This window comes from Notamacropus eugenii, chromosome 1 (assembly GCF_028372415.1).
Source record: "Notamacropus eugenii isolate mMacEug1 chromosome 1, mMacEug1.pri_v2, whole genome shotgun sequence".
NCBI classification, from domain to species: domain Eukaryota; kingdom Metazoa; phylum Chordata; class Mammalia; order Diprotodontia; family Macropodidae; genus Notamacropus; species Notamacropus eugenii.
Window position 1 is genome coordinate 739,509,410 of NC_092872.1, and position 26,175 is coordinate 739,535,584.

Sequence of the window (26,175 nt, forward strand, 5' to 3'; positions counted from 1 at the left end):
CAGGCTGGGAGCTATACCTAACATGTTGAGTAGGGCAAGTAAGAAAGTTACTGAGAGTTTGGGAAGACTGATGATGGAGGAGCAAAGAAAAATTTATTCTATGACGTTAACAGTGGAAAAAGAAACAATTTTGGAAGGCTTAAAAACTCTGATCAACACAAAGATCAAACAGAACTCCAGAAGATAAATGATGAAAAGTGCCGCCCAGCCCGTGACAGAGAGGTGAGGGACTCAGGGTGCAAAAGGAAACACGTACTTTCCGACATGACCGATCTGGGAATTTGTTTTTCTCAACAATGCATATTTGTCGCAAGCTGTTTTTTGTTTGTTTATGCTTTGTAAGACTAAAATTTAATTAGAAAAGTAAAAAATTTGAGAGGTTAGAACGAAGGTCCAAATACAAACACATACACACACCACCACCAGCACCACCATCACCACCGAAGCTTTTTGGAGTTCTGTAAACCCTACACATTTAAATACACATTTATTAAGCGCCCACTGTATGCCCGCAGCCAGACTAAGTGCTGGAAGTACTTTGTTTTGTTTTTGGTGGAGCGGGGGAGCAGGCATTAGAAAGAAAAGCCTTAAATAGTGGGACACCTCCTCTATCGGGTTGCGTCAACTTCCCAGGACCCACCCCTTCTTCTAGTCGGGGTAAGTGGGTGGGGGGAGATACGGAAGTAGGAGTGTTGGGTTGCGGGGGCAGGGGAAGGAGAAGTTTGAGTTTAATTGAGCTAAAAAACCCTCCGCAACCCAGATTACTCCCGGGTGCCTGGAGCTCCCGAGGCTCCAGCCCCTCCTCAGGCTCAGGGTGCTCCTGGTTGAGGGTTGGATGATTGAGGGGTGAGCAGAACCCTGGGTCTCCAAATTCCAAGATCGCCCGCCCACTTTGCATATGAATGATTCATTTTACTTGGAGCTGGTGGGCAGGGGGTCGCCTTAAAAAGAAAGCTTCGGACCCCGCCCCCGACTCCCAGACTAACTCTAGGCTCCTGATTTGTCCCGGGAAGGAAGGAGCTGCAGTGTACCGCCAACCTCCTGGTCTCAGTTCCAGATCTGCCTCTAGCCCGCAACAGCACCTGCTTCCCCACATCCCTCCCCGGACTCTGGTACTCCGGAATCTCCAGATCTGCTGTCTGCTGGGACCCCTGTCGGCCACCGCCACGTAGTCCGACAGACCTTCGACAGCATTCCACTCCACCAGAGGACGGGTAGGTGAGCGGTAGGCGCTCTATCCCATTCTCTCCAACATTCCATCCGCTTCTACAGGGTTGAATCTCCTCTATATCCTCCTTATCCACGTTATTCTCTATTGCTCTAGGGCTCCGGTCTTCGCCACCCTATACACCCCACGACTCGCAGAGGATCACCCGACAAACTTCTCCGGGGCTCCCCAGCATGACGCAGGACGATGAGGGCAGACGACCCTCCTACCCCCAGCGGCCCTTGAATTCCTCCAAGTTGCCCTTCTCCATCGATTCTATCTTGTCCAAGGCCAACCCTCAGCCACGGGAATCCCGTCGAGTTTCTGGGGTCTTTGGCTTGGCGCTCCGAGAACCCCTGACCTTCCCATTCACCCCGAATTGGCGACTGTCCTGCGATTTTTCTGTGGGTTGGGTGTCCCCCTTTCCCCATCTTTATGTGTACCAGCATTCTCCTAAACCCCTGCTGCCGGCGATCCACGTCCCGCACCCTGCTGGTGTCTTTCCTGAAGTAGCCTGCCCTGTCAAAGGTAAGGATCGGTCCCTGACTCCTCAGGTCAGTGCAGTGCATCCATCAGTCAGTCTCTCTGGGAACGTGTTTGAGGCTCTCCTGGAACTTGGGGGTTATGGGCAGCGGAGTACCTTGGGCATCTGTAGTAACTTAAGCGTTAAGGTATCTGGGGATGGAATGAAAAGAAAGTAATTTGCCTGTCAGCCTGAGAGGAGTCTGGGTGGGAGGTTGTCGGCCTTGCAGGAATTGGAAAGGGGGTAGAACACTTGAGTAGGAGGCCGAGGAGGGCTGTTGGAGGAGATAGGAGAATTTCAAAGAGGGGCATTTAAAGGGAGGGGAGGAGGATTGGGTGAGGAGGGAAGTTGAGGACAGGGGGCTTTACACTTTAAGGAGTCTGGAAATGAAGGCTTCTGACTTCAGAGAATCCTCAAGAAGCTTGCAAGGCAGCTTAGAAATCATCTAACAAATCAGAATTCCCATCACCTTGATGAAGGCAACTTTCACCCCTCTAATCCATGAAGCTTTGCCCCTCCTTGTGTCTAGGGGCTTAGCATTCCAACTGCAGGGCACATGAATTCAGGGCCAACCCTACCAAACCCTTCCTACCGTTAAATCATACTGTACTCAAGAAACAACTGTAGCTCCCCATTTTCTGCTGCTCTTAAGGTTTGCAAAGCTCTTTATAAATATCATCACTTCAGCTCCTCACAACAGCCTTGGGAGGTACTAATATTATCCCCACTTTACAGATGAGGAAACTGAGGCAGACAGAAGTTAAGGGAAGGGACTTGCCTAGGGTCACATGGATATTAAGTACTATTAAGTTCCTGACTCCAGGCCCAGTGCTCGTACCATCAAGCCATCAAGCCATCAAGCCGTTAACTCCCTCAGTTGTACACTATTCTGTCTGTAGTTCAAAGTTCCTTCCTTGTAATCTTGGTAGTTAAAACTTTATCTACTCCCCTCCCCTCCCATCTTTTCCCTTCTCATTAGATCTTTTCCTCCATTTTTCCCTTCCTTCTAGAAAATTTCAAAGTCACATAAGCTATTGACTTCAAAGCCTAGTTCAAGTCTGACCTACAGAAACCTTCAGTGACTGCTCAGCTTGTGGTGATCCCCCAGCCCCTCCTCCCCTGTCCACTTAGTCTAAATTAGGGGTTCTTAACATAGAGTCTATGACTTAGCTTTTTAAAAATCCTGATAGTTATATTCCAGTACAATTGGCTTCTTCTGTAATGGTCTGCATTCCAAGAAGGGGTCCTTAGTTTTCCCCAGACTGACAAGAGTCTTTGACACAGAAGAGGTCTGAATGATGACAAAAGGTTGTATTTATATGGTGTTGTTTATATGGCATTGTTGGACAGTTAGGTGATGCTGGCCCTTGTATCTGAAGGACCTGAATTCAAATCTAGCCTCAGACACTCACTAGTTGTCTGTCCCTGGGCAAGTCACTTAACTCTGCTTCAGTTTCCTCATCTGTAAAATGAGCTGGAGAAGGAAATGTCAAACCACTCCAGTATCTTTGCCAAGAAACCTTAAATGGAGTTATGAAGAGTCGGACCCAACTTAAAAAAAAAACCAGACTAAACAACAAGGTATGGTATCGTTGGTTGAGTTGTGTGATGTTTTGCTTGTTTGTTCTTTGATCCAAGCAATTCTGTGAGGTAGGTCAGCTATGCCATTATTTATCCCTATTTTATAGAAGTAGAGGCAGCAAGACAGTGGTATAGTGGATAGAGTGCTGGACTTCGAGTGAGGAAAATTTGAGTTCAAATTCAGCCATACAAGTCACTTAACCTCTGTCTGTCCCCGTTCCCTCTGTGGTAAAATGCAAAGAACAGCAGCACCTGTCTCCCAGGGTTATTGTGAGGATCAAATGAGATAAGTGAAGTCAACCAGCATTTATTGAGCACCTACTGTTTGCCTTGAGAATACAAAGAAAGACAAATACAGACTCAGTCCTCAAGAAGGTGCCAGTCAAATGGGGAAGATATAACTGGGCAGAAACAAGACAAGATAACCAGAATGTGTGATCTCTGAAGGATGCCATTGGCATGAAGGGGGGCTTCTGGCAGAAAGTGACGGGGAGAGTCCAGGCCTGGGGGGACAGGCAGAGAAAATGCCAAAATGTCTCATTTGAAAAGCAGCTATGGACAATATTATTATGGAGTGCTGGGCTGGAGTCAGGAATGAAGAAGCTCCATTTCTCCCCCCCACTCCCCCACTTGACTGTGTGACCCTGGGCAAGTAAGTTAATTAACTTTTGTGTGCCTGCAGCCACTCTAGAAGATTTCCCTTACAGTCAATCTGCATTTGTAGAGGGAGTCTACCCCAGCAGGGGAGGATATCTTGCAGCCCCTAGAGGAATGTCTTCATTGTCTCATGTAAAATCCTCCCGAATCAGAACTGCTGGATTTCAGAGAAAGAGTTGGGAGACCTCGGAGGTCTGGTCCTGTCTCTGCTTCAAAGGAATCCTCTCTATAACGTAGCCCCCAAGACCTCCTCTGGCCTCTGCTCCAAGACCTCCAAGGAAGGGGAGCACACCCTTCCATTTCTAAAGCTCTCATTGTTATCAGCAACTGGCCTCTGAGTACCTCAGACCCTCTGCTGCTGGTTCTGTCATCTGGGGTCAAACAGAGCTAGGCTATCATCAGAAACAAAACTTCCTCAGTCTGGCATTCAAGGTTCATGGATCCCTTATTTTCCCAGGCCTCTCTACATACTTTTACCCTTGTCTATTTTTCTAGAGAAAGTGGGTTAGTCTCTCTGTTTCCTCCCTTCTTTCTCTCTGTCTCTCCTCTCCCCACCTCTATCCTTCCCTTCTAATTTCTCTCGTTCTCCTCCCCTCTTTCTCTCACTTCTCTCCCCCTTTCTCTCCGTCTTTCTCTTCTCCCCCTCCCCCTCCCCTTTTCTCTCTCTCTGTTTCTATCTCTCTCTTCTCCCCTCCACATCCATTTCCACCTACAGACCATTGTACAGACACTGAATGCCCTCACTCCTCTGCCTCTTAGAAGTCTCCTTCAAAGATTAGCTTAAGCCCCCTATTCCATATGGACTGCTCCTGCCTTTGCCTCCTCTCATTATCTGATAGAACCCTAAATACACTCATTACCTTGTCTTGTTTTTTTCTTTTGAGGGGGGAGTCAAGGCAATTGAGGTTAAGTAACTTGACCAAGGTCACACAGCTAGTAAATGTTGAGTGTTTGAGGTCACATTTGAACTCAGGTCCTCCTGATTCCAGGGCCAGTGCTTTATTCATTGCACCACCTAGCTGCCCCATATTACCTTGTTTTTGTATCTTATATATGTACATGTTTCTTGTCTCCCCCACCACCTCCACCGCAATGAGATCTAAGCTTCATAGAGTAGAAGTCCCTTGAGGACAGGCACTGTTTCATTTTCCATCCCTTTGAGTGTAATAAATGCTTGTTGGCTGATTAAGTCCAACCCTTTTCCTTGTAACAACCCTTTGAGTACTTGGTAGCAGCTCTCATCTTCCCTTTAGTCTCCTTTTCCTATGACAGGTCCCTGAGGCCCCTCCCCATTGTACTGGCCTTCCTCTGGTCCCTCACCAGGTTCTTGGCATACCCTGAAATTGTGAAGCCCAGGACTGAACACCCTGCTCTAAATCTAGCCTGACCAGGCCAGATGTAGGAGAATCATCTCCTTGTTCTTGAAGGGAGGGTTTTTGGTCCTTGTATCATTCTCCAGCTGCTGGCAGAATGCCTAGTATACAGTAAGTGCTTAATAAATACATGTTGCTTGATTGACTATAAACACTTCCTGTCAGCCCTCATAGTGAGGTGTGCGTGAAATGAGATCATAGATAAAGCGCTTTGCAAACCTTAGAATGCCATATAAGTAAATGCTGTTAATAAACGCTATTATTAAGCCAAACCTAGATCAAATTAGGTTTTTTAGTTTTCTAGGGCAGATTACTGATCTGTTGATTAGCTTGTACTAGAAGACTGCTCTTCCATTCCTGATTGGTTGATACTGGAGTTTGGCGGTAGGGATCAGTTCACCTACCTCCTTGGGTTCCTACTTTGGTGGGACAACCCCCTCCCCCCCTTCCCTCTTTTCTGCCAGTCCACAGCTGTCTTAATTGAGCACTCTGGCCTTTTTACAAACACCTCCCTGCTCTCTATTTAAACATCTGGAGGTAGGAGCTAGTTAAATCTTTGTGGTCAGGTGACACAGACAACCCTTTGGGATTTTCCCTGGTGTGGGGCCACTTGAGAGAAGAGGGGAAAACCCAATTAGTTCAGGTTGATTCCTTTAGCAACACTTTCTTTTCAGGGCCGCAGGGTGGGAGCTGAGGCCTAAGTCTTTGGAAGCCCTGGATGTCCAGTCTCTCGAATGCCTGGCTGGGCAAAACTTTGGGAAGAGAGTTTCTGGTTTCCCTATTCTGGCTTTCAGGGAATTTCTAGCCCAGAGTTCTCTAAAAGGGAAACTGAGCCCAGCTCAGGGCTTTGCTCAATCTGTATTTACTGAACACTGTAGGTTGTTCAGTATATGTATGTGTATGCATATATCTGTATACCTAATCAGACAGACATAGATAAGTACTTGATCAACCTATAGACAGACAGATATATAGACAGATACATAGACTGTGTGCGTGCGTGCATGTGTGTGTGTGTGTGTGTGTGTGTGTGTGTGTGTGTGTGTTAAATAGATGGGTTTATTAAGTGGGAAAAGATTTTCCTCTGGGTCTCATACTTGGCAAGAACCAGTTTCCTTGGAGTATTGCCCAACTGTCTACCAGATCACCCTGACTGAGGCCTGGGGAGATCTCTAACCCTTTCTCCTCCTTCTCTCTCTCCCTCCCTCCCTCCCTCGCCCAAATTCCATGATGGAGGTATCACTGAGCACTTTATTCCTCTCTCCCCATTTGGGACTTTGGAGATTGAATGTGTGGCTTAGAATCACAGTTTTTCTAAATAAAGATTGAACCTAAACTGTTGTGTCTGCTCTAACCACTCGCCTGTCTGGCCAGACAGAAACCATGAGGAAAGATCCTGATTATCTTTAGGTAAAGTACAGATCTGATCCATCACTCCCCTGCTCAAGAAGCTTCCATGGCCCCATTTTCCCTCTAGGAAGAATGACAGACTCTTCTGCTCTGGGCATTTAAAGCCCATCCCAATCTGTAGCCAGACTCTTTTCCAGGCTGGTCACATGTAATTGCTCCTCATGTATTCTGTCCCAAACTGACCTACTATTTTCTGTTCCCCATCTCAGTGCCTTCCTGCAGGCTAGTCCCCCTGCCAAGAGCACTTGAGAGGGGAATGTCCTAGCGGCTGTGGGGACTTGCAAGGACTTCCTGAGGAAGGTGGTATGGGGACTGAGTCTTAAAAGGAGTCAGGGAAGCCAAAAGGTGGCAGCTAGGAAGAAGAGCCAGTGTCCTTCCAGGTGCGGACAGCCAGTGCAGAGGTGTGGAGAGGTGAAGTGGTGGGTTTGAGGACTTCCTGGTAGACCAGCAGGCTGGTAGAGGGAGTGAGCAGATGGAAGTAAAGTCCAAAGGCTGGTGGGGAGGCAGGAAAGGGCTTGGTTAAGAAGAGCTTTAAATGAATGGTGTATCTCCCCTCCCACATAGTAGAATGTAAGCTCTTTGGGGCAGGGATCATTTCATTTCTGTTCTTTCTATCTCCATTGCTAGCATAGGAGAGTGCCTGGTATACAATAAGGGCTTAATAAATGCTTGCTGTTTGCTTGCTTTGTCCAGAAGGGTGGAGGGTGGGGATAGATTTGTGTGTAAGCTCAGGGGTATTGGATTCTTTCCTTCCTAGGCCTGGAAGGACCCTTGACCTGGGGCCAGGCTGTCTACCTGAACAGGGTAAACGGAGCTTCCAAGTCAAGCCGGAAGAGAAGTCGAACTGTGTTCAGCTCTGAGCAGCTGGAGGAATTGGAGAAGGCCTTCCTGAAGCAGCCATACCTGGTGGGGATGGAGAGGACCCAACTAGCCAAGCAGCTCCATCTCTCTGAGACCCAGGTGGGAAGCCCCCAGCCCTTGTCTCCTTGCCACCTTCCTGCTCATACTTAGGTGGGGGAATGGATATTCTTTCTGTGTGTGAACTTAGAATTTCACCACGTGGCCACCCATCCAGTAACAAACTGAGCTGGTCAACAAATGGCAGGACAGTGTCTGGGTCCATTTCCTTTCTAGCTCAGTGACCCCACCCTTCCACCCCAGCATTTAGGTTCCATTGGTATTATCTTCCAGAGCCAGGGAAGCTTACATAGAAAGGAGGCTTCCAGAGGAGAAAGACTTGCAATATGGGAGTATGGGGTGAAGGTGGGCTTCCAGGTAGGGGAAGTTGGATGTTGGGAGATAATAGGAGAGAAAAGCTGGTAATAGAGTTTTGAGTTAGATTGCAGTGTCTCGAATGCCAGGCTAAGCTGATCCCAAGATGCCTCTCAGAGCCAAGACTAAGTGAATGTTAGTCTCTATTCAGTATTTTGATTATCCATGAAGTTGTGACCTACCCCCAAACCTGCTTTGTGACTTCAAAGTCCTTACCTCTTCTACACGGGTGACCCCAGAGCTCTCCTGACATCCACCCCATGTAAAGATTCAGGGCTAGGCTGGTGACCTCTGGTCCTCCCCTCTCCTACAACACAGGTGAAAGTGTGGTTCCAGAACCGCAGGATCAAGGGTCGGAAGCAAAGCCTGGAACAGAAGAAAAAAAAGCTGCCTAGCCCAGTCAAAGGGTCCTTTTCCCCACCCATGTCACCCCAGGAGCCCAGTAGCAGCATTGGAGAAGACAATGACGGTATGTTGGCACCACCAGCTGAAATACATCCCCCTTTAGTCTCCACTGACTTAATTATGTCCCTTGTGTGAAGTGGATCTGGATTGTCCAGCTGATCTCTCGACCTTTCTCTCCCTCCCTCCCCTGCTTTGGGGTAACACTCAGGGACCACTGGGAGTCCCTCCAGCTGTTCTCAGTCTCTTTCCTCTGACTTTAAATGTCGTTTCTAAGTTGCTTCCTACGAAATGAAAAGGGATTCTTGTCCTGACAAAGTGGGGTGGTGGTGTAAGAACTATGTCTGGGGGTGGGTCTGCCTCCTGTGCTCTTCAAGGGTTAATTCTTGCTGAATCTTGGGTTGCTCAGTCCCTGGAAAATGCAGGTGGAGCGAGGGAAGGGGCCTGCCGTTAACTCAGACTGCAGGTGTGTCTATTGGTCCCCTGGGCTGGGCAGGCAGGCCTCTTGACTCAGCCTTCCCAGCTGAAGGCTGGTTCCCCAACTTGGAAGGAGGGAGGAAAGGAGGGAAGGAAGTATTTAACCCATTCTTAACTGGGTTATATTTCTCAACCCTCCTCCCCCAAATCCCATTTTTCCTCTTTGCTAAAAGTTTGGGGAGCATGTATTTCTTGGGAAACCACAGTTTCAAGAAGCGCAGGGGATAAGCTAAGAGCTGAATCAACCTCCTGGATGGAAGGTTGGATAGAGAGAGGCAGTTCACCTGTTCTCATTTCACCACCTTGTTTTGGAAGGGCTGTGGGCTCATTTATAGAGAAGTTGAATTTATTTATTTGGACTAGAATTGCATACTAAATGAATGATGCTGTGTTTTTAGGGTGCCCCAAAGAGTCTACATATTCTAGAATGCCCAGCAATTATCCTTGTCCTGTCCTCCAAACAGCAGGGCCTTGGGCTTGTGAATCCCACTCAGCCCCCTGCCTCCCTGGGAGTCTCAGAGGTGAAAGAGATAACTCCAAGTCATTTGTCTCCTCGGAAGGACCACCAGGAGGGATGTCAGGCTCTGCAGAGCCCCAAGGGAAGCCTTTCAAAGCTGGGCTGGCCACACTTGTCCTCTCAGCCAACCATCCTTCAGCAGACCAATTCCACAAACATTAAATGCTTATGATTTGTGTCCAGTGGAGTAGTGTGGAGTCAAGAATTCCATTCAAGTCTCAACTGACACTTAGTAGTTGTGTGACCCAGGGCCCAGTTTTGGACCCATCAGCGCCCCCAGACAGCTCCCAAAGAATAAGGTTAAGATCTTACATCGGTAGAGCTTTCACACAGGGAGATCCTCACATTGATGAAATCACTGGTTGGAATAGCAACAAAACCTGCAAGGCACTTCGAACACAAACGTTAAAATCCCCACAATGCTCCCTGCCCTCCAGAAGCTTTCTACTTGGGAGAAGAGGGAGGGGCTGGGGACACAGTATGTATCTGTACATAGAAGTAAATATAAAGTGTTTTTAGTGGATCTGTGGTCTGGGGACTCCTTCCAACACTTCTACCCATACTCATCTCCCCACCTCAGGCATATGGCATCCTCTCTAGGCAGAACCTTCCTAAATCCATAGATCCAGACTTAGTCTTTCTCCTGAATCCTAGCCTTGCATCACCCTCTGCCCAGGGGACATTTCCAATTGGAAATTGTAGGTGTCCTGTAGGTGTCTCAAGCTGAACATGTCCAAATGTCTCCCCTTTTCCCAACCTTTCTATTTCTTTGTTGGGTATTACCATCCCCTCAGTCACCCAGGCCTGTAACTTGGGGTTCTTTCTTGACTCCTGGACACTTTACACTCACCCTACATGTCCCATCTGAGCCAGGTCTCGTCCTTTCTACCTTCACACCTACTCCCCTTCTCTCCACTCAGACTGCCCCTGCTCACGAAGGTGTTCATCACCTCATCTCTCCACTATTACAAGAGCCTCCTAATTGTTCTGCCTGGTGGCTCCTGAGTGACAGTCCTTGAAAACCCCCAGCCTCTTAAGTTTACCCCCTAGAACCCAGAGAAGAGAAGTAGTCAGTTATCCTCTGGGGATGAGGCTGGCTGGTGGGAGCATAAACTGAAAAAGTCGCTCCAGAGGGATGATACATTTATAGTAAATTACAATATAGTTTATGTCCTGGATTTTAAACATTTTGTTAAGTTGTGAAATTTAGAGGAGTTTATAGGAAAGGATGAAATAAGATTTAAAAAAATTTTTTTAAAAACACTACCTAAGTCTGATGTTATCAACTTTTACAAAGGGTATTTTCTAAGCAGATATACTAAGTATAGCTGTTACAGAAATATCCCCCCACTCAAACCAGGAACACATTCTCTTATTACACACACACACACACACACACACACACACACACACACACGGTCCCACAGGAAACCTTCCTCACACTTAGAGAGCACATGTGGCCAACAGGTAAGGTCACACCTCCAAGAAGTCTAGGCTTTGGTATCTGCATTAATCTGAGCAAACAGAAGAGTTATTGGCTGTGTGACTGTGGTCAAGTGGCTTAACCTCTGCCTCAGTTATCTCCTCTGTAAAATGGGCTAATAATATCACCCACCTTAAGGGGTTGCTGTAAAACTCCTTGCAGACTTTAAAGCGCTTATATAAGTACTATCCATATTCTCTCTGTTATTTTCTTAGCCCTTTGATCCAGGAGTCCCTCTTCCAGTCGTGTGAACAAACATCCGACTGCAGTCCAAGCCTTTATTAAGCTCTCCTCCTAAAGGGGGAGTCAGCATGCAAGCTGGATGTAGAGAGGGGGAGAATGGGAAAGGCCTCCGGCAGAAGGGGGGGTTTGAGCTGAGTTTTGAAGAAAGTCGAGATTGAGGCAGGCTTCGTTCAAAAAAAATTTTTTTAATTAAATTTTAAAAATTTCAAATAAAATTTAAAAAGCCCCTCCGGTGACAGATCATTCAGGATCTGCCTCCAGCTTGAGGCTCACATGCTTCTCAGAGTGGGAAGGCGGGTGACCACACGCGGGGACACGAAGCCCCTGCGACACTGCCTTTTGGGGGAGAGCCCAGGGCACGAGAGATGGGGATGGAGTGGGGGGGTCCAGGCGGGGGGCAGGGGCCCGTGGCCGATCCCTCCGGTCCAGAAAGAAGGTCCCGGAGCTGTTGAGCGTCGGAGGCAGAAAATCCTATGGCTGGGGAGGAGGAGGGAAGGGCTACAGAGAGAGGAGGGGGTTATGCAGGTGCGGCACACCTGTAACACTGGTACAGGGGATGCTGAGGCGGGAGGTTCTGGAGAGATCCCCGCCCCCTCCTTTTAATACCCAGAGAAGGGGCGTGGCCCGGAGAGGGAGGGGCGTGACCATGGGCTGGAGTGGGAGGGGCTAAAAAGCAGAGGAGAGACTCAAAGAGGGGGCGTGGCCATAGGCTGGAGAGGGGGGGAGCCAGAGAGCTAGAGGGGGCGGGGCAAGAGACCCGGAGAGGGCGGGGGAACTGGGGAGGAGAGGCCCGGACTTGTGAAAAGAAAAAGAGACAGAGGTGGAGAGTGACGGTGACGAGAGGGAGGAGACCGGGGAGGGGCGGGGCCAGATAAGGGGCGGTGCTTGGTAGGAAGAGTGGGCGGGGTCAGAGAGGCCGAATGAGAGTGAGGTGGGCGGGAACGCGAGCGGAGGGCGGGGCCATGCGAGGGATGGGGGAGGGGAGAGGGCGGGTCGGGGAACCGAGCAGCGCGTGCGCGGGGAGAGCCGCTCGGCGTGGGGTCAGGTGTCAGAGGGCGGTGCCAGCGCCCCCCCAAGATGGCGGCCTCCATGTGCGACATGTTCTCCTTCTGCGTGGGCGCGGCGGGCCCGGCCCGGGGCCCCGTGGAGGTCTGCTTCGTGAGCAGCGCCAAGGTGAGGCGGTCCCGGGGCCCAGCCGTCCCGGAGCCCCAGGCACCAGTCCGGTTTCGGCCCTTCCCCCAGCCCCCACGGCCGCCCCTGCTGCGGCCGACCCTGACGCGGCTCCTGCCCCAGCCGTGGCTCCCGATGCTCCCCGCCTCCAGCGGGCTCCTCCCCCACCCTGTCCAGCCGGACCCCTGCTGGGCCCCCCCTGCCCCTGCTCCTCCGGTCTGCCCGCCTCGTCTGCTTCTCACGCGTGGCTTCGCCTTTCCCACTTCTGGGCCTTTGCCAGGGCCGGCCTCATGCCTGGAATCCGGCTGTAGCACCCCCAGTTCCCCCGAGGCCCGGGCCTCTGCGCCCCCTCCCGCCCCCTCCTCCTTAGGGCCTGGCCCCTTCCCACATCGCCGCAGAGCCCCAGGAGAGGCAGCGCCCCGTCATTCGGTGCCTCGGGCCTTACCTAAGTGCTGGAGGAAGGGGTGGGGATGACCCCGGCCTAAGGACCGCCGAGGCCGGGAGGGGGATGGGGAGCAGTCAGTCACCCCATGGCCCGCGCCTCTCCCCTGCCCCTTCCTCCTTGCCCACCCCCCATCCCCCTCACGGCTTCGCTGCTGGAGGCTCGCCTGGCCTGTCGCCTCCGTGACCCTCGTGCCCAGGACCCCGGAGCTGGGAGGCAGCCTTGGGGTCCCCCAGGCCCGGCCCGGCCCCTGCGCCCCTCCCTCAGTTCCCATAGATTTAGTGACCACCTCTGCGATGACTCCCTGTCATCCTCCTCTTCCTCTCTCCCCCACTCTCTGTGACTGCACCTCAGAGATGCCGGGGTCATCCGCTGCATCCTGGGCCACCGCCAGTTGTCCGGAATTTTGTTAGAGCCTCGGGAGGAGAGAGTGAGGCTGAGGACTGTGCAGCTCTGCTTCGCTTAAATCTAATTCACACACTCTGAAAATAGGGGACAAACATCAGCAATTTCTTGTCTAGGTGGCACAGTGGATAGCGTGCCAACCCTGGAATCAAATCTAGCCTCAGACACTACCCGTATGACCCCGGACAAGTCCCTTCACCCTCTTTGCCTCAGTTTCCTCATCTGTAAAATTAGCTGCAGAAGGAGTTGGCAAACTGCTGCGGTATCTTGGCCAAGAAGACCCCCCATGGAGTCACAGAGAGTCAGACACAACTGAAATGACCGAACCACAACAAAATATCCTGATTTGTCTGTTTGTTTCTCTGTTCTCTTCCTGCCCCTTGTTAGATCCTCAGCTCTCTGAGGGCAGGGACTGTCTTTGCCTCTCTGTATCCTTGTGTGTGTGTAGGTGCATTGGTAGTGCTGAGCTAAGCCCCACAGTTACAAAAAGCCATCTTTTCTCTTCTTCCTCTCCAGGGGAAGGGGCTCTTTGCTACGAGGCCCATCCAGAAAGGGGAGACCATCTTTGTGGAGAGGCCTCTGGTGGCCTCTCAGTTCCTCTGGAATGCACTTTACCGCTATCAAGGTGAGCTGCCCTCTTCATACTCATTTCGGGAGTTCCCTTGTGCCTGCTGCCACATGTTCCTGCCAGTATCCTGGGGTGTGTGGGCTGGTTGTAGATCTTTGTGATGAAATGCCTTTCTTCTCTGGGGTAAAATTGCACCTGTTACACTCATTATATCATGAAGATTGATTGGTACTTGTAAAATTATAGTGATGGGATTGTGGCAAAACCACTGAGGGGCCTGTAGACTCATGGGCCTGTGACCAGGCTGCAGTCTGGAGCCTGGGGCAGACAGGTGCTTTCCCTGAGCTCAGGGACATAGCAGTCATCACTGAGGTCTGTCCTCAGCCAGGATGTTGCAGTGCAGTGGTTGGCCCAAAGGGAGTCAGGGCTTTGAAATAGGGAGGGACATGGAGTCTGGTTCATTTCTCTCAAGGGACCTGGTCCCCTGCTAAAGACTGACTAGTCTTCAGGCCCCTTGGCCACTGCTGAGAAAAGAGGGATGTGAGCACTGACTGAGGCCCTGGGCCAACCTGCTTCCTTATCCATCTCAGTGACACCCGATCTTGGGTCTTGACTGGCCAGATCATCCGCTCTCTGAGTTTCCTCCTCTTTAAATGACCCAAGAAGTTTAGCATCGAGCTTGAGAGTTTGGAAAGAGTGTGGCAGACACTGGCAGCAGCATGTATGCTCTTAGGGGTCTCAGGTGGTTTTTTTACCTGACTGGTGAGATCAGTGCAGGGAGATCCCTGTAGGAATGGTGCCAGCTTGGTCTATGAAGGTCTTAACTGCCTCGGAGGGCTGCCCAGGGTTACACATCCAGGGCATGTCAGAAGCAGGATTGGAACCCATATCTTTGTATGTCTAATTCCGATCCATCACTCTACCTCTTAGGACTTGCGTTTCTATTGAGGGATACAGTCTTCCTCTGTTTCATCAGAGGCCTCCAGTGCAGCTGGGGCAGGTGCCGCAGATCAGGACCCTGAGGCTCAGGGAGTAATTGTGGACACACATCTAGTAACCCAGGCAGGGCTTGAGAGGTCTGGTCTAACAGCCAACCCTGTACTTCATTCATGGGTCCAGACATCCTTGGAATTTAATGTTGACTAAATTGATTCTGTGGTGGAAAGCTGGCAGCGTTTTGAAACCTAAAACTCCAGAGGAGAGCCTGGCAGTACTTGCTGCTACTCGTGGGGCAGGCCAGTGGTGCTGGTATGAGGGAAGAGAAAGAGGAGGAAACGTTCCTTGGGGCACCCCGAGCTGACTGTGGAAAGATGGTCCCTGTCCTCAATGGGGGAACCAGGGAGGGAGAAGCATCCTTGAGTGCTGAGTCTGTTAGATTAAAAGATTCGTGAGATGAGGGGGAGGGGTGGCCAGGGGAATCTTCTCAGAAGATAGGGATTTTTGAGAGAGGTTTTGGGATGAGGCACCTGGTGGGGCAAGAGCCTGGAACTGAGCTTCTGTGTGTGGCTCCTTCACCAGCCTGTGACCACTGTCTCCGGGCCTTGGAGACTGCGGAGGAGAATGCCCAGAGGTTGTCGGGGAGGTCCTGTGGCCCCCTGCCCCACCCTGAGCAGTGCAGCATTCGGAAGGACCTCCACCAGATGTGTCCTCACTGCCAGGTGAGACTCGGCCGAGGGCGGAGGGGGGGCCACAGGGAAGGACTTACAACTGGTGTTCAAGTGGCATTGTCACATTCACAAAGCGCTTTTCTGATGTTTCAGCAGTCCTGGTAGGTAGGGCCTGCTGGCATCTGTTTTCCTGTTTTATAGATGGGGAGACTGAGTCTCTGAGAGGTTGTCTGACCAGGGTCTCATGGTTGGCAAGGTACTTAGTAGCTGAGCAACCCCAGTGAAGAGGCTGTCCTCTCTGACCTCGGTTTCCTTGTCTGCAAAATGAGGGGGTTGATTTTCTTCTTGGAGAAGCAGGGTTTGAGTTGAGGTTCCCCCTGAGTGCTTAGTGAGAGCACGGGTGACAGTCATGAACACACAACAGTTATAAGAATTCACCTATGGCACCTATAAAAGGACAGTAATTCCATAGTGGAATCACAAGGCCTTACAGGGCAGCGTCCACAACATGTTGTCAGGGAAGCCTGGCCGAGTCAGGAAGATCAGGTCTGGGACCAAAATGCCAGGCTCTGTCTGCTCCAGAAGGGGAGGTCTCCTGGGTGACCTTCGGCCATGGTCATCAGTATAGATTAGGTGGTGACACATCTCTGGAGCGCCTACTGAATACCTTCTGAGAAAGACCATGACACATCCCGGAGAGCTCAGCCAGTATTTTGGCCTGGACTTCACAGACCCATTGCCCATAACTGGCCACAGTCTTTTTAATACTCAGCTGCCTCCAAGCCCTGTGGTTAGTGATTGGCAGACCTGTTGGACCTGCCTGCCCCTCTGGCTGTGTCCAGGTACTGATGGGAGCTCCCTGAGCCCCCTCTCCCCCTTCCCCTGGAGGATGCTCTGGCTCCTCTCCCTTCTTCCCTGGGGCCACAGGCCTCAGAGCATTAAACAGGAACCTAAGCGGGGCAGCAATGGCTGTTCCAGAACCATTTCCCTCTGAGCTCCCTCCCACAGGATTGGGAACAGCTCTTCTGTAATCATCCCAATCACAGCTCCCATTTCTGAGGCTCCTGAGATGCTGCAAAGAGCTTTGGTATGTGACCTCAGCACACCCTGCCCCTTAGTCTAATGAGGTTGCCAGTGCAGCCATCACTGCTGCACAGAGGAAAATGAGGCTCAGAAGCTGTGAGTGGCCCATGATTAGAGCCAACCCTAGGCAAAGCGATGGCCAGCTTCGGTCCTGAAGGAGTCTCTGATTTCCTCTGTGTATGCCTTCCCCCACTGCAGATTGTGGCTCCTCTAGGCTTTGGGTGTTTGTATGGGGTTGTTATGGTTGAAGAATCTGACCTTTTATAGCTGACCTAGTGCTAGTCTCTTCAGTGATCCTCATATGACAGACATACAGCTCAGGTCAGATTGGCCTCTGTTTAAAGCTCTGTCAGTTTTGTGAGCTCCACCCAAGCTGGGGCCCTGCTGTTGAATCCTCCAGGAAGGAATGAATAAATGAATGAAGAAAAGGGTTTATTAATCCTTTACTAAGGGCAGAGAACTGTACTGAGTGCTAAGGGAAGAAATATATAAAGGGAGAGTTCCTGCTCTCCAAGAGTTTTTGTACTCATCCTGGAGGTTTTAGCTACAAGTAGAGGCAGGTATTGGAGAGAGATGTTGGTGCCCCCCAGTTGGCACATTTCCTAGGCTCCCAGAAACATCAATACAGAGCTAGAATGGATTTTTTCTAGTCCAACTCATTTTACAGCTGAGGAGACTGAGGCCAGAAAAGGCAGTGACTTACTTAAGGTCACACAGGCGGGCAGTGGGCAGCCAGGCTTTGAACCCAGCCCATTCTGCCAGTGTTGGCACCATGCATCTCACCATTTCAGTCAATAAGTCCTGTTTGTCTCCTCTGTCGCCTTCCCTCCCAGACCCTTCTATCATGAATGACCTGAATGTGACTTTATTCTCTTCTTGTGCCTCAGATTCACCGTCTTGGTTTGGTGGTAGTAGGGGTAGGATCGAATGAAATAGCAGATGTTATTGATCAATGACGTTAATAAAAATAACTGACCCTTTTCTGTTGCTCAAGGTTCTCGCAGAGTCCTTTATAACCTAGAAGACAAGGCTGGGTCTTCCTCTTCTATCTGAATCTCTCCCTTCCCCCACCCGCTCATCTGAAATTCCTAAGTAGGAGATCTAAGCCCCCTCCGTGTTTGCATTGCTACCAAATTATTTATTATGTGCTTGTTGTATGCATTATGGAGAGCTTGATGCTGGAGGAGCTAGAGACAAATGAGAAGGTCCAGGAAAGTAAGACCTACCCAAATGACTCAGGTACTGTGGCTGGTCTGTACAGGACAGTCCAGAATGGAAGCGTGCTACTGACACCTGCCCTGAAGGTGTCATGGCTCTGAGAAAATGGCTGTTTCCATTTTGTGGGGAACACTTTTAGGATCATGGGATCATCTTCTTCCTCTGGGCCTCCTTGGGGCAGTGCACATTTAGAGTTAGCATTGCATAATTTCAGTTTATTTCAACAAATGCCAGCCATCTATCCATCCTGCCTTCCCTCATAGACCATAAACAGGGCAGGCCTGTTAACGTTTCTGCCTCTCTCCGTCCCCCCATTCTATTTCCTTTCCTTTCTTACTCTTCTTCTCCCATATCCCAGTGGCAAATGCTTACTGTTAAGTGAATGATGATTCCTCTGACGCAGGGCCTTCATAGACCCTCCCCTCTGATTGGCAGGTGGCATATTGTAGTGTGGAGTGTCGCCAGGCAGCCTTGGAGCAGTATCACCGAGCCCTGTGCCTGGGCCCCTCCCAGAATGACCCCGAGCATCCTCTCAACAAACTTCAGGAGGCCTGGAGGTCAGCCTCCCCACTGCTCCCTAACCATCTCCCCTTCTCCCTCCTTCCCTTCAAATCACTCTCCCAGAACATCCTTTGTTGTGGCCTCCCTGGGCCTGGAGGAGGAGTCTGTTCTACAGTTCTTATCCAGCCGGCCCAGGACGTTGGCATAGGCAAGAGGGCTGGATCCTTCTTTGGGCTGAGGGTCTGCTGGAGGGCACCTCAGCCAGCTACAGATTCCACTTCTCCCCGACCCTCCCAGCAGATGTGGTCACCAGGGCAAGAGCCTTCTGTCCCTTTCCATTCTGCAAGGATGAAGTCCTCAGGGTCAGCGAGGCCTACCTTGGGCCTGGCTGCTGAGGTGAAAACAATCATTCCCAGGCCCTCTCGTCTTGAAGGTGAACTCCCTGACCCAGGCTTGTTTCTCCCCCTGCAGGAGTGTCCACTACCCTCCTGAGACAGCCAGCATCATGCTGATGGCCCGGATGGTGGCAACTGTGAAGCAGGTGAATGTCCCCTCCTCCTCTTCCTCCTCCAGGGTACCCAGCCTTGAACTGCCCAGGGGTGTGCTCTCACTCCAGGATGTCCTTAATTCAGCTGTCAGTGGGAGGGTGATGGGGGGTGCTGGGCAGGCCCTAGAGGCAGGAGGGGCTGAGATGTCTGGTCCTCCAGATGTGGGCCATGAACCCTGCTGTCCCTGGGCCCACCAAGGGGAAGGTTACGGAGATTTCCCCCACAAAGGTGTCTGAGACTGAGTTTGATTCACTCCTGGCTCGATAATAATAAAAAGAAGTTGTGGGCACAGAAGTGTAAGATTGGCCACTGCAGCTCAGTCCCTCCCCCAACAGCTCTTTGCCCCCTTTCCAGGGTTTCTGAGCCATGCTGTGATCCTTCTATTTGCTGAGGGTGGGAGAAGGACAGTATAGGTGCCAGTGGGGCCCTGGGGGAATGGGGGGAGGACAGTGTAGGTGCCAGTGGGGCCCTTGGGGGGTGGGGGGAGGACAGTGTAGGTGCCAGTGGGGCCCTGGGGTGGGGGAGCACATTAGCCTGAGGCCACATAACTCTGTGCTCTGTATGTGTGTGTGTACCCTGTAGGCAAAGGATAAGGAGCGCTGGATCAAACTCTTCTCCCAGTTCTGTAATAAAACAGCCAATGAGGAGGAAGAGATTGTCCACAAACTCCTGGGAGACAAGTTTAAGGTCAGTCCTGGCTCCTCTGCCAGGCTTTGCTCTGCTGGAGGAGCCTCAGTCCAAACTGTCTGGTCTTGGGGGACAGGGGATATTGATGGGCCCCCACCTCTGAGTCACCTGACAGGGAGATCAGGACTAGAGGCAGGAAGGCCACACTGCAGGCCTCTTGGGTCTGCCTGTAGTTGCTCCCCTGGACCCCTTTTCTCCTCTGTAAAATGAGGGGGTTGGTCTGGATGCCCTCAGAGACTCTTTCTTGCTCTGTAACTGGGATCCTAAGATTTTTTTTAAACTCAAGGCCTTCATTGGTTTGGTACAGACTTCTTGTAGTGGCTGAGAAGTTGGGGTGGAGGGATTACACTTAAGTCAGAGTTGGGGGCCAGGTGGAGGGGCCACGGAGAGGTGGCGTGCCAAGACTGTCCTGGACTTGTAGATGACCAGGAGCTTTCTCATCTCTGCTCCCTCCTCCCCCATCAGGGTCAGTTAGAGCTTCTGAGACGGCTCTTTACCGAGGCTCTGTATGAAGAACACCTCAGCCGGGTGAGTCCTCCCTGCCATGGCTGTTGTGGAGTCATTTCAGTCCTGTCTGACCCTTCATGGCTCTATTTGGAGTTTTCTTGGCAAAGATACTGGGGGCAGTTTGCTGTTTTCTTCTCTGGCTCATTTTACAGATGAACAAACTGAGGCAAACAGCATTAAGTGACTTACCCAGGGTCATGCGGCCAGTAAGTGTCTAAGGCCAGACTTGAACCCAGGCCTGGAGCTCTATCCACTACGCCACTTGGCTTCCCACATCCTCCTTGGGGTTTCTTGATTTGTGGAGTTGGCTGATGTCAGACTGACTCCTGTAGTCTCTTAAAACTGGGGTGGCATAGGATGTGGAAATAATCCTTTGTTGGGGGCTTGTCCCCTCCTGGCATTTCCTGGGTATCCGCTATATGTGGAGAAGGGATTCAGGATTGGAGGTCAGCTGCGTTGAAGTCCAGTGGGGGCTGTTGGCCCCACTGATCAAGCCAAAGCCAGAACAGACTGACCTCCCCATCTTCAGCCAACCCTTTGAACTCTGAGGCTTCCCAACCTGTCTGCTGCCTTACTTTCTACACTGAAGAGTGACAGGCCGGGGTTCAAGGTGTAGGATGGCAGTAGATGACAGTTAATATAAGTATTGGTTAAGTGCCCGCTGCATGCCAGGCACCATGCTGAGTGCTGGGGGAACAAAGAAATGCATATCTAGTTCCTGCTCTCCAGGAGCTCTCATGTAAAGGGGGAAACAGCAGGTACCCAGGTACACACGAGATTTGTAGAGCAGAAGGAAGGCAGTTGAAGAAGGGAAGGCATTAGCAATTGTGGGAGGGCTAGGACAAGGCTCCTGCCAAAGCGAGGATTTGAGCCAGGGAGACCAAGAGACAGAGGAGAGGGTCCAGTCAATGCATTGGTGCCCTTGGGCTGCAGAAACAGGCAGGAGGCCATGGGGACCCATGAGGGGGAGTAAGGAAAGAAGACTGGACAGGGAGCAAGGGCCTGGCTAGCTAATGGGGGCTTCAGAAGCCAGGCAGCAGTTTATGTTTGATCCTGGGGGCAATGAAGAGCCCCCAGGGCTCACTGAGAAGAGAGGATATCACATAGCCTGGCTTTGGGAAAATCCCTTTGGGCTCAGCCTGGGAGGGGCTTGAGGCTGGCACAGTCAGCCTCTCAGGAGAGAGCGCAAAACTTGGCCTAGAGACTGAGGAGTGGTCTTTGGGCGGAGGGAGGGCAGCTTTCTTGGGCACGTGCTGAGGCCATAGTTGGGCCGTGACCTCCTTTTCTCATTTCTTTCCTCTGGGTTTAACGTACAGTGGTTTACGCCAGATGGATTCCGATCTCTCTTTGCTCTTGTTGGGACAAACGGTCAAGGAATTGGGACCAGGTAATGAGGACATCTGCTGGGGGGGAAGGTGGCTGTCTCCCATTGACCAGTGGGCCAGGCAGTGGTGGAAGGTTGGTCAGCCCCCTTCACTGAGCATGTCCTTTCGGCAGAGCCTTGGGCTGGACCTGGAGTGGGGGACCCAGGACAGTGAGAGGTGTTCCCTCTGTTCTCTGAGGTCCCTGGCACCAACAAGGGATGAAGAGACTGCTGGGTTGAGTGCCTTTTGGGGACAGACTGTTCAGGAGGCAGGCCCTGAATGTGCCCTGAGCTAGAGTGCCCATCTACTGGGGGCTTCACAATACCACAGTGAAATAGCCAGTACCAAAGACAGATGAAAGTTGAGTCTGGGGCCTGCCCCTCAGCTCTTCCCACAGTCTGTGGTTTGGTTCTTGTTCTGTTTTTGGCCTCTCAGTGTTGGCCGTCTGGGTCAGCGCCTTCCGTGCCTCCCCCAGCCACAGTATCAGCTGGCAGAGGGTGGGGGACTCTTGAGGAAGTGGGGACCCTTCATCCACCAATGCTTGGCTTGTTCTGTGTCCCCCAGTTCGCTGAGTCAGTGGGTCCATGGTTGTGATTCCCTGGAGCTGAAGCCCCAGGAGCGCGAGCAGCTGGATGCGTTCATTGATCAGCTATACAAGGACATCGAGAGAGGTGGGTGGGGCCTGCTTGTTTGCCCCCCCTCCCTATACACACAGCTCCTTGTTTTATGGGAACATGATGTCCAGACTGGAAACATGCCCAGCACTGTCACATCTGGACAGCTGGGGCCTGTTGTTGGACTGGAAAGGGTGCCAGGCAGGTGGGAGGCAAGGCGTTCATGGAGGAAGAGAGCTTAGGTCAGGTAATGCCCTCCTGGCCTCCCTGCTGCCACACCTGTGTCTGTCTGTCTTACAGTGAGCGGCGAATTCCTCAACTGTGAAGGATCCGGGCTCTTCGTGCTCCAGAGCTGCTGTGAGTCATTTGGGGCACATCTCTGGCTCAGTAGCTTTGAACCCCCACAGTGTGTGATGAACGGCCTGGCCCCCCACAAGGGGAGGAAGGGAATCTATTCCTTGCCCACTCCACAGAGCCATGTGCCTGCCAGGCCTTTGTGGGCATCCCTGACTACTAAGCAGGAGGGGAGCAGAGCATCACCTGCCAGGTCTCAGGGAGTGTCTGAGGGGGACCAGATGTCCTTCCCTTTGTGGGCTCATGTGCCACCCAGACATGGGAAGTCTGGTGAAATGTCTGGACCCTTCCTCAGAAGGATGGTTTTTTAAAAAAGTGAAGGAAATGCTCAGTTTCAATTAGAGGTCATTGAAAATGCACCCCACAAAGTCTGGGTCCATGTATCCCAGGCTCAGAGGCTGTCTCAGGTTATGGTGTGGGCTGTGGGAGCTTGCATGGGAAGGTAGGGACCCAGGATGCACGTGCCAGCTGCACATGCCCTTGAGCACAGCATTCACTTCTCTCAAATGTCAGGGGCTCAGCCTCGCACCCAGCTCTCAGCCAGTCAAGAGCCTCTCCAGATTGGGGTGGGCTGGGCTGGGCTGGGCTTTTGGTGTCAGTGAATCAAGAAGACTTTATTAAGCACCTACTGTGTAACCCTGGGGACCCAGAGGACAGTGAAGCAGCTGCTCTTGCCCTTTCTCCATGGCAATAATGCTGGCTTTGGAGGTGGAGGACTATCTGGATGACCTTGGCCTCAGCTTCCCCATCTGTAAAACAAGGATTGCTCATAGGTTCCTGCTTGCCCTGAGCCTGGGATCCCACAAGGGTGGGTGATCTTGGGCCCTCTGCAGAGAATCCAGCGGGGCCAGGGGAGATGGGCTGGTGGTAGCACCTGCTCACTTTCTCTCTCTCTCCCCCTCTCTCCCCCTCTCTCCCCCTCTCTCCCCCTCTCTCTCCCTCTCTCTCCCTCTCTCTCCCTCTCTCTCCCTCTCTCTCCCTCTCTCTCCCTCTCTCTCCCTCCTTCTCCCTCTCTCTCCCTCTCTCTCCCTCTCTCTCCCTCCTTCTCCCTCTCTCTCCCTCCCTCTCTCTCTCCCTCTCCCTCCCTCCCTCCCTCCCTCTCTCTCACTCTCTCTCTGTCCTTCTCTCTCGCTCTCTCCCCTCCTCCCCCTCTTCCTCCCTCTCTCCCTCTCTCTCTCTAACTTACCATCCTCTTGACCCCCCTTATTTCTCAGGCAACCACAGCTGTGTCCCCAATGCAGAGACCTCCTTCCCAGAGAACAATTTCCTTCTCCATGTCACAGCTCTGGAGGACATCAAGTCTGGAGAGGTAACCAGGGTGTGGCCAGTGCGCAGGTGGTGGGGGCCAGGCTGTCTGGGGCCTGAGCTCCCCACCTCTGCTCTCGTCGCTCTACCTGCTCCTCCCGCTCCTCAGCCCTCCTCCAGGACAGCCCCATGGAGTTGACCCTTGGCTCGCATGGGCCTCCCTCCAAGTCAGCCTTGGCTCCCCTGGATTTCCCCACCCCCCACCTTCTTGTTCTTGGCTGGCACCGGGACTGATTCTGGACCCGGGTAATGAGCAGATGGGGGGTGGCTCACAGACTATGTCCAGCTCACCCTCCCTGGGTGGGTCACAAGGTGGGAGTGGCCCCAGCTCCTCCTCCTGCTCAGGCTGAGGGGAGGAACCTCCTCTGTCTCTTTGTCCATCCACTCCCATTCCCTAGGAAATCTGCATCAGCTACCTGGACTGCTGCCAGCGAGAGCGGAGCCGCCACAGCCGCCACAAGATCCTCAGGTACTCCAGAAGGGAAAGAGGTGGGGGGACATCTGAGGGCGATGGGAGCAGTAAGGGAGGGGGCTTGAGTCTCTAGGGCCCCTGAATACCTGGCTCTATGCTCTGCAGGGAAAACTACCTGTTTGTGTGCTCCTGCCCCAAATGCCTGGCTGAGGCTGAGGATCCCAGTGTGACCTCGGAGGAGGAAGAGGAGGAGGAGGAGGGTGAGCCCGAGGACGCTGAGCTGGAGGACGAGATGACTGATGTTTGATGTCCTGATCCTGGCCCTCACCCCAATCTCCTCATGCAGGAAAGGGGTCTTTGGGAGCTGTCCCCCAGCCTCATTCCCCATTCTGAGAGGAGCATCTGGCCTCCCTGCCCCCCAGTCTGGCTGCCCAGGGAGTGGGGAGTTGTGAGTCTCGTGTGGAAAACCAAGAACATTGGACCTGTGGAGGGGCAGCCTAGGTAGGGGGCCAGGCCCCCCTCCAACTCCCTATCTCTCTAGAGAGACCTCCCTGGGGCCAGGATTGGCAACAGGTTTTTGGAGTTCCTGCCTCCCCCAGCCTATTAATTGATTTATTTATTTTGGGAACAAAGTATCACAGCTGAATTATTGGGCACTCTCAGTGTGGGGCCTCCACTGAGGAAGCATCAGTCAGCCTCACCTCTCTTCCAGAGGCTCTCTCTGGCCTCAGTGGGGATGGCTGCAGGCCCGTTCTGCTTGGCAGGGCTTTCCCCCTCCAGGCCCTTTCTGGGCTTGCCTCCCTCCCCGTCTGGGGGCTCCTCAGCCCCGCAGTCAGGCCTCGAAGCTCCTTCCCCTAGCCCTCAGAATCTCATCTTGTGCCTTTTCTGCCCTGTCTGGGCAGGGGTGGTGGTTGGAGCACACTGGGTATGGGGGTAGACTTGAGTCTTGCACTGAAAAGGTAGGGATCAGCCCCTATTGGCAGCCTGGGGGCCTGGGGCGCTCACAGGGGCTGAGCATTTGCTCTTTGCCTAGGATTATTTAGGGTGAGAACTGGGTCTCCTCGTGGGGTGGGGCGGAGCCCCTGTTTGCCTGCCCCCCACCCTTCGTATTTGGAGGCCATTTGTGTTGATAGCCTCTGCTTTGGGCCTCCAATCACAGAGGCTTCTGGGAGCTGGTTTTCTTGCAATGCCAATGCCATTTCTTCTTCCCTCATCTCCTTCCCACCTTTGGTGCTGTGCAGACTTGTTAACAGTGGGGACCTAGGGAACCAAGCAAAGGAGGGCAGTGGTGGCCAGCCAAGGGCTAGGGTGGCTCTCTCTGGGGCTCTTCATCCTGCTGACCTGCCTTTCTCCTCCCCCCAGTACCAAGTGTCTGGCTTTCCCCAGGGATATAATCAGTGCCTGCCCCCTCCCTTGGGCTTAGATTGGTCTGGGCCATCTGCCCCAGCTCCATCATCTAGAGGTCAGTGGGCACTCCCAGGTCTCTTAATCACTCCTTGTTGTGCTGTGTGAAAGGATGTGCTGTGCCACCCCCCTACCTTTCTCCCACTCTCTTTCCCTCTCCTTCCCTCCATCCCTCTCTCCTCTCTTTCTCCTCCTCTGTCCCCTTATCCTTCCTCTCTCTGTCCCCTGCCCCCACCCTGAGGAGGGGATGTCACATGTCTGTTTCCCCCTTTCTCCCCTGTTGTGTCTGGTGCTCGCTCCTGTGCTGAGCACCATCCTCCCCACCATTCAGTGTTCTCAATAAACCGTGACTGATGAACAGGCTGCTCTGTATGGATGAGTGTCTCCAGGGTCAGTGTGGCCCAGCCAGCTATGTTGGGAGGGCTCCCCCTCAGTTCCCCCTGACCCTGCAGCCCTCAGGGAGCCCTTCATGGGTCTGTACCCTCTACCCTCCAGCTTTTTCCTGGAGGCTGGGGGACTATAGCAGGAACCACAATAACTGCACAGAGCATTGTGGGGTTCATAGAGTGCGTCTGGTACATGATCACATTTGCACCTAATAACTTTGTAAGTGGAGAGAACGCATCATTGTCCCCACATAGAAACCAATTCTGTGGAAGTACTGTTAGAGAAATGTTTGGTTTGTTTTTAAACACATTCGTGGAGCCCAGGTCCTGCGCTCCTGCTGTGTGGGGATGCTCCTGCCTCCAGTACCTGGGGGAGGAGCCTGGTCACTGGGGCACATCCCTTTCCCTCTTGATGTGTGTTTCCTTGAGTAGTTGAGTAAGTCAGACTGGAGCCC

The 26,175-nt window shown here is 52.3% G+C and overlaps 2 protein-coding genes across 2 annotated transcripts; both read left to right on the forward strand.

The window, feature by feature from the left end:
- The first annotated feature begins 971 nt into the window (after positions 1-971).
- LOC140517264 (homeobox protein not2-like) lies at positions 972-9,599 on the forward strand. The gene is made up of 5 exons (XM_072628412.1): positions 972-1,214; positions 1,325-1,735; positions 7,509-7,711; positions 8,342-8,492; positions 9,370-9,599. The coding sequence occupies exons 2-5, from the start codon at positions 1,402-1,404 to the stop codon at positions 9,579-9,581; spliced, it is 900 nt and encodes a 299-aa protein (XP_072484513.1). The 5' UTR covers positions 972-1,214; positions 1,325-1,401; the 3' UTR covers positions 9,582-9,599.
- A 2,517-nt stretch (positions 9,600-12,116) lies between these two features.
- On the forward strand, positions 12,117-25,697 carry SMYD5 (SMYD family member 5). Its single transcript, XM_072628521.1, has 13 exons — positions 12,117-12,318; positions 13,679-13,787; positions 15,249-15,388; positions 18,074-18,195; positions 18,611-18,680; positions 19,270-19,374; positions 19,840-19,902; positions 21,198-21,268; positions 21,810-21,916; positions 22,160-22,216; positions 23,428-23,522; positions 23,917-23,987; positions 24,096-25,697. Exons 1-13 carry the CDS (start codon positions 12,223-12,225, stop codon positions 24,235-24,237), a joined length of 1,248 nt encoding a protein of 415 aa, XP_072484622.1. The 5' UTR covers positions 12,117-12,222; the 3' UTR covers positions 24,238-25,697.
- Positions 25,698-26,175: the final 478 nt, after the last annotated feature.

What these genes read in the sequence shown, in the direction of transcription:
- SMYD5 (XM_072628521.1), top strand. Translation starts at nt 12,223, where the DNA reads ATGGCGGCCTCCATGTGCGACATGTTCTCCTTCTGCGTGGGCGCGGCG. An exon ending in TCCTGGGAGACAAGTTTAAG is followed by an intron (nt 19,375 to 19,839) that starts GTCAGTCCTGGC and finishes CTCCCCCATCAG; the next exon opens with GGTCAGTTAGAGCTTCTGAG. An exon ending in AGCCGCCACAAGATCCTCAG is followed by an intron (nt 23,988 to 24,095) that starts GTACTCCAGAAG and finishes TATGCTCTGCAG; the next exon opens with GGAAAACTACCTGTTTGTGT.
- LOC140517264 (XM_072628412.1), top strand. Translation starts at nt 1,402, where the DNA reads ATGACGCAGGACGATGAGGGCAGACGACCCTCCTACCCCCAGCGGCCC. An exon ending in TCCATCTCTCTGAGACCCAG is followed by an intron (nt 7,712 to 8,341) that starts GTGGGAAGCCCC and finishes CCTACAACACAG; the next exon opens with GTGAAAGTGTGGTTCCAGAA. An exon ending in CATTGGAGAAGACAATGACG is followed by an intron (nt 8,493 to 9,369) that starts GTATGTTGGCAC and finishes TCCAAACAGCAG; the next exon opens with GGCCTTGGGCTTGTGAATCC.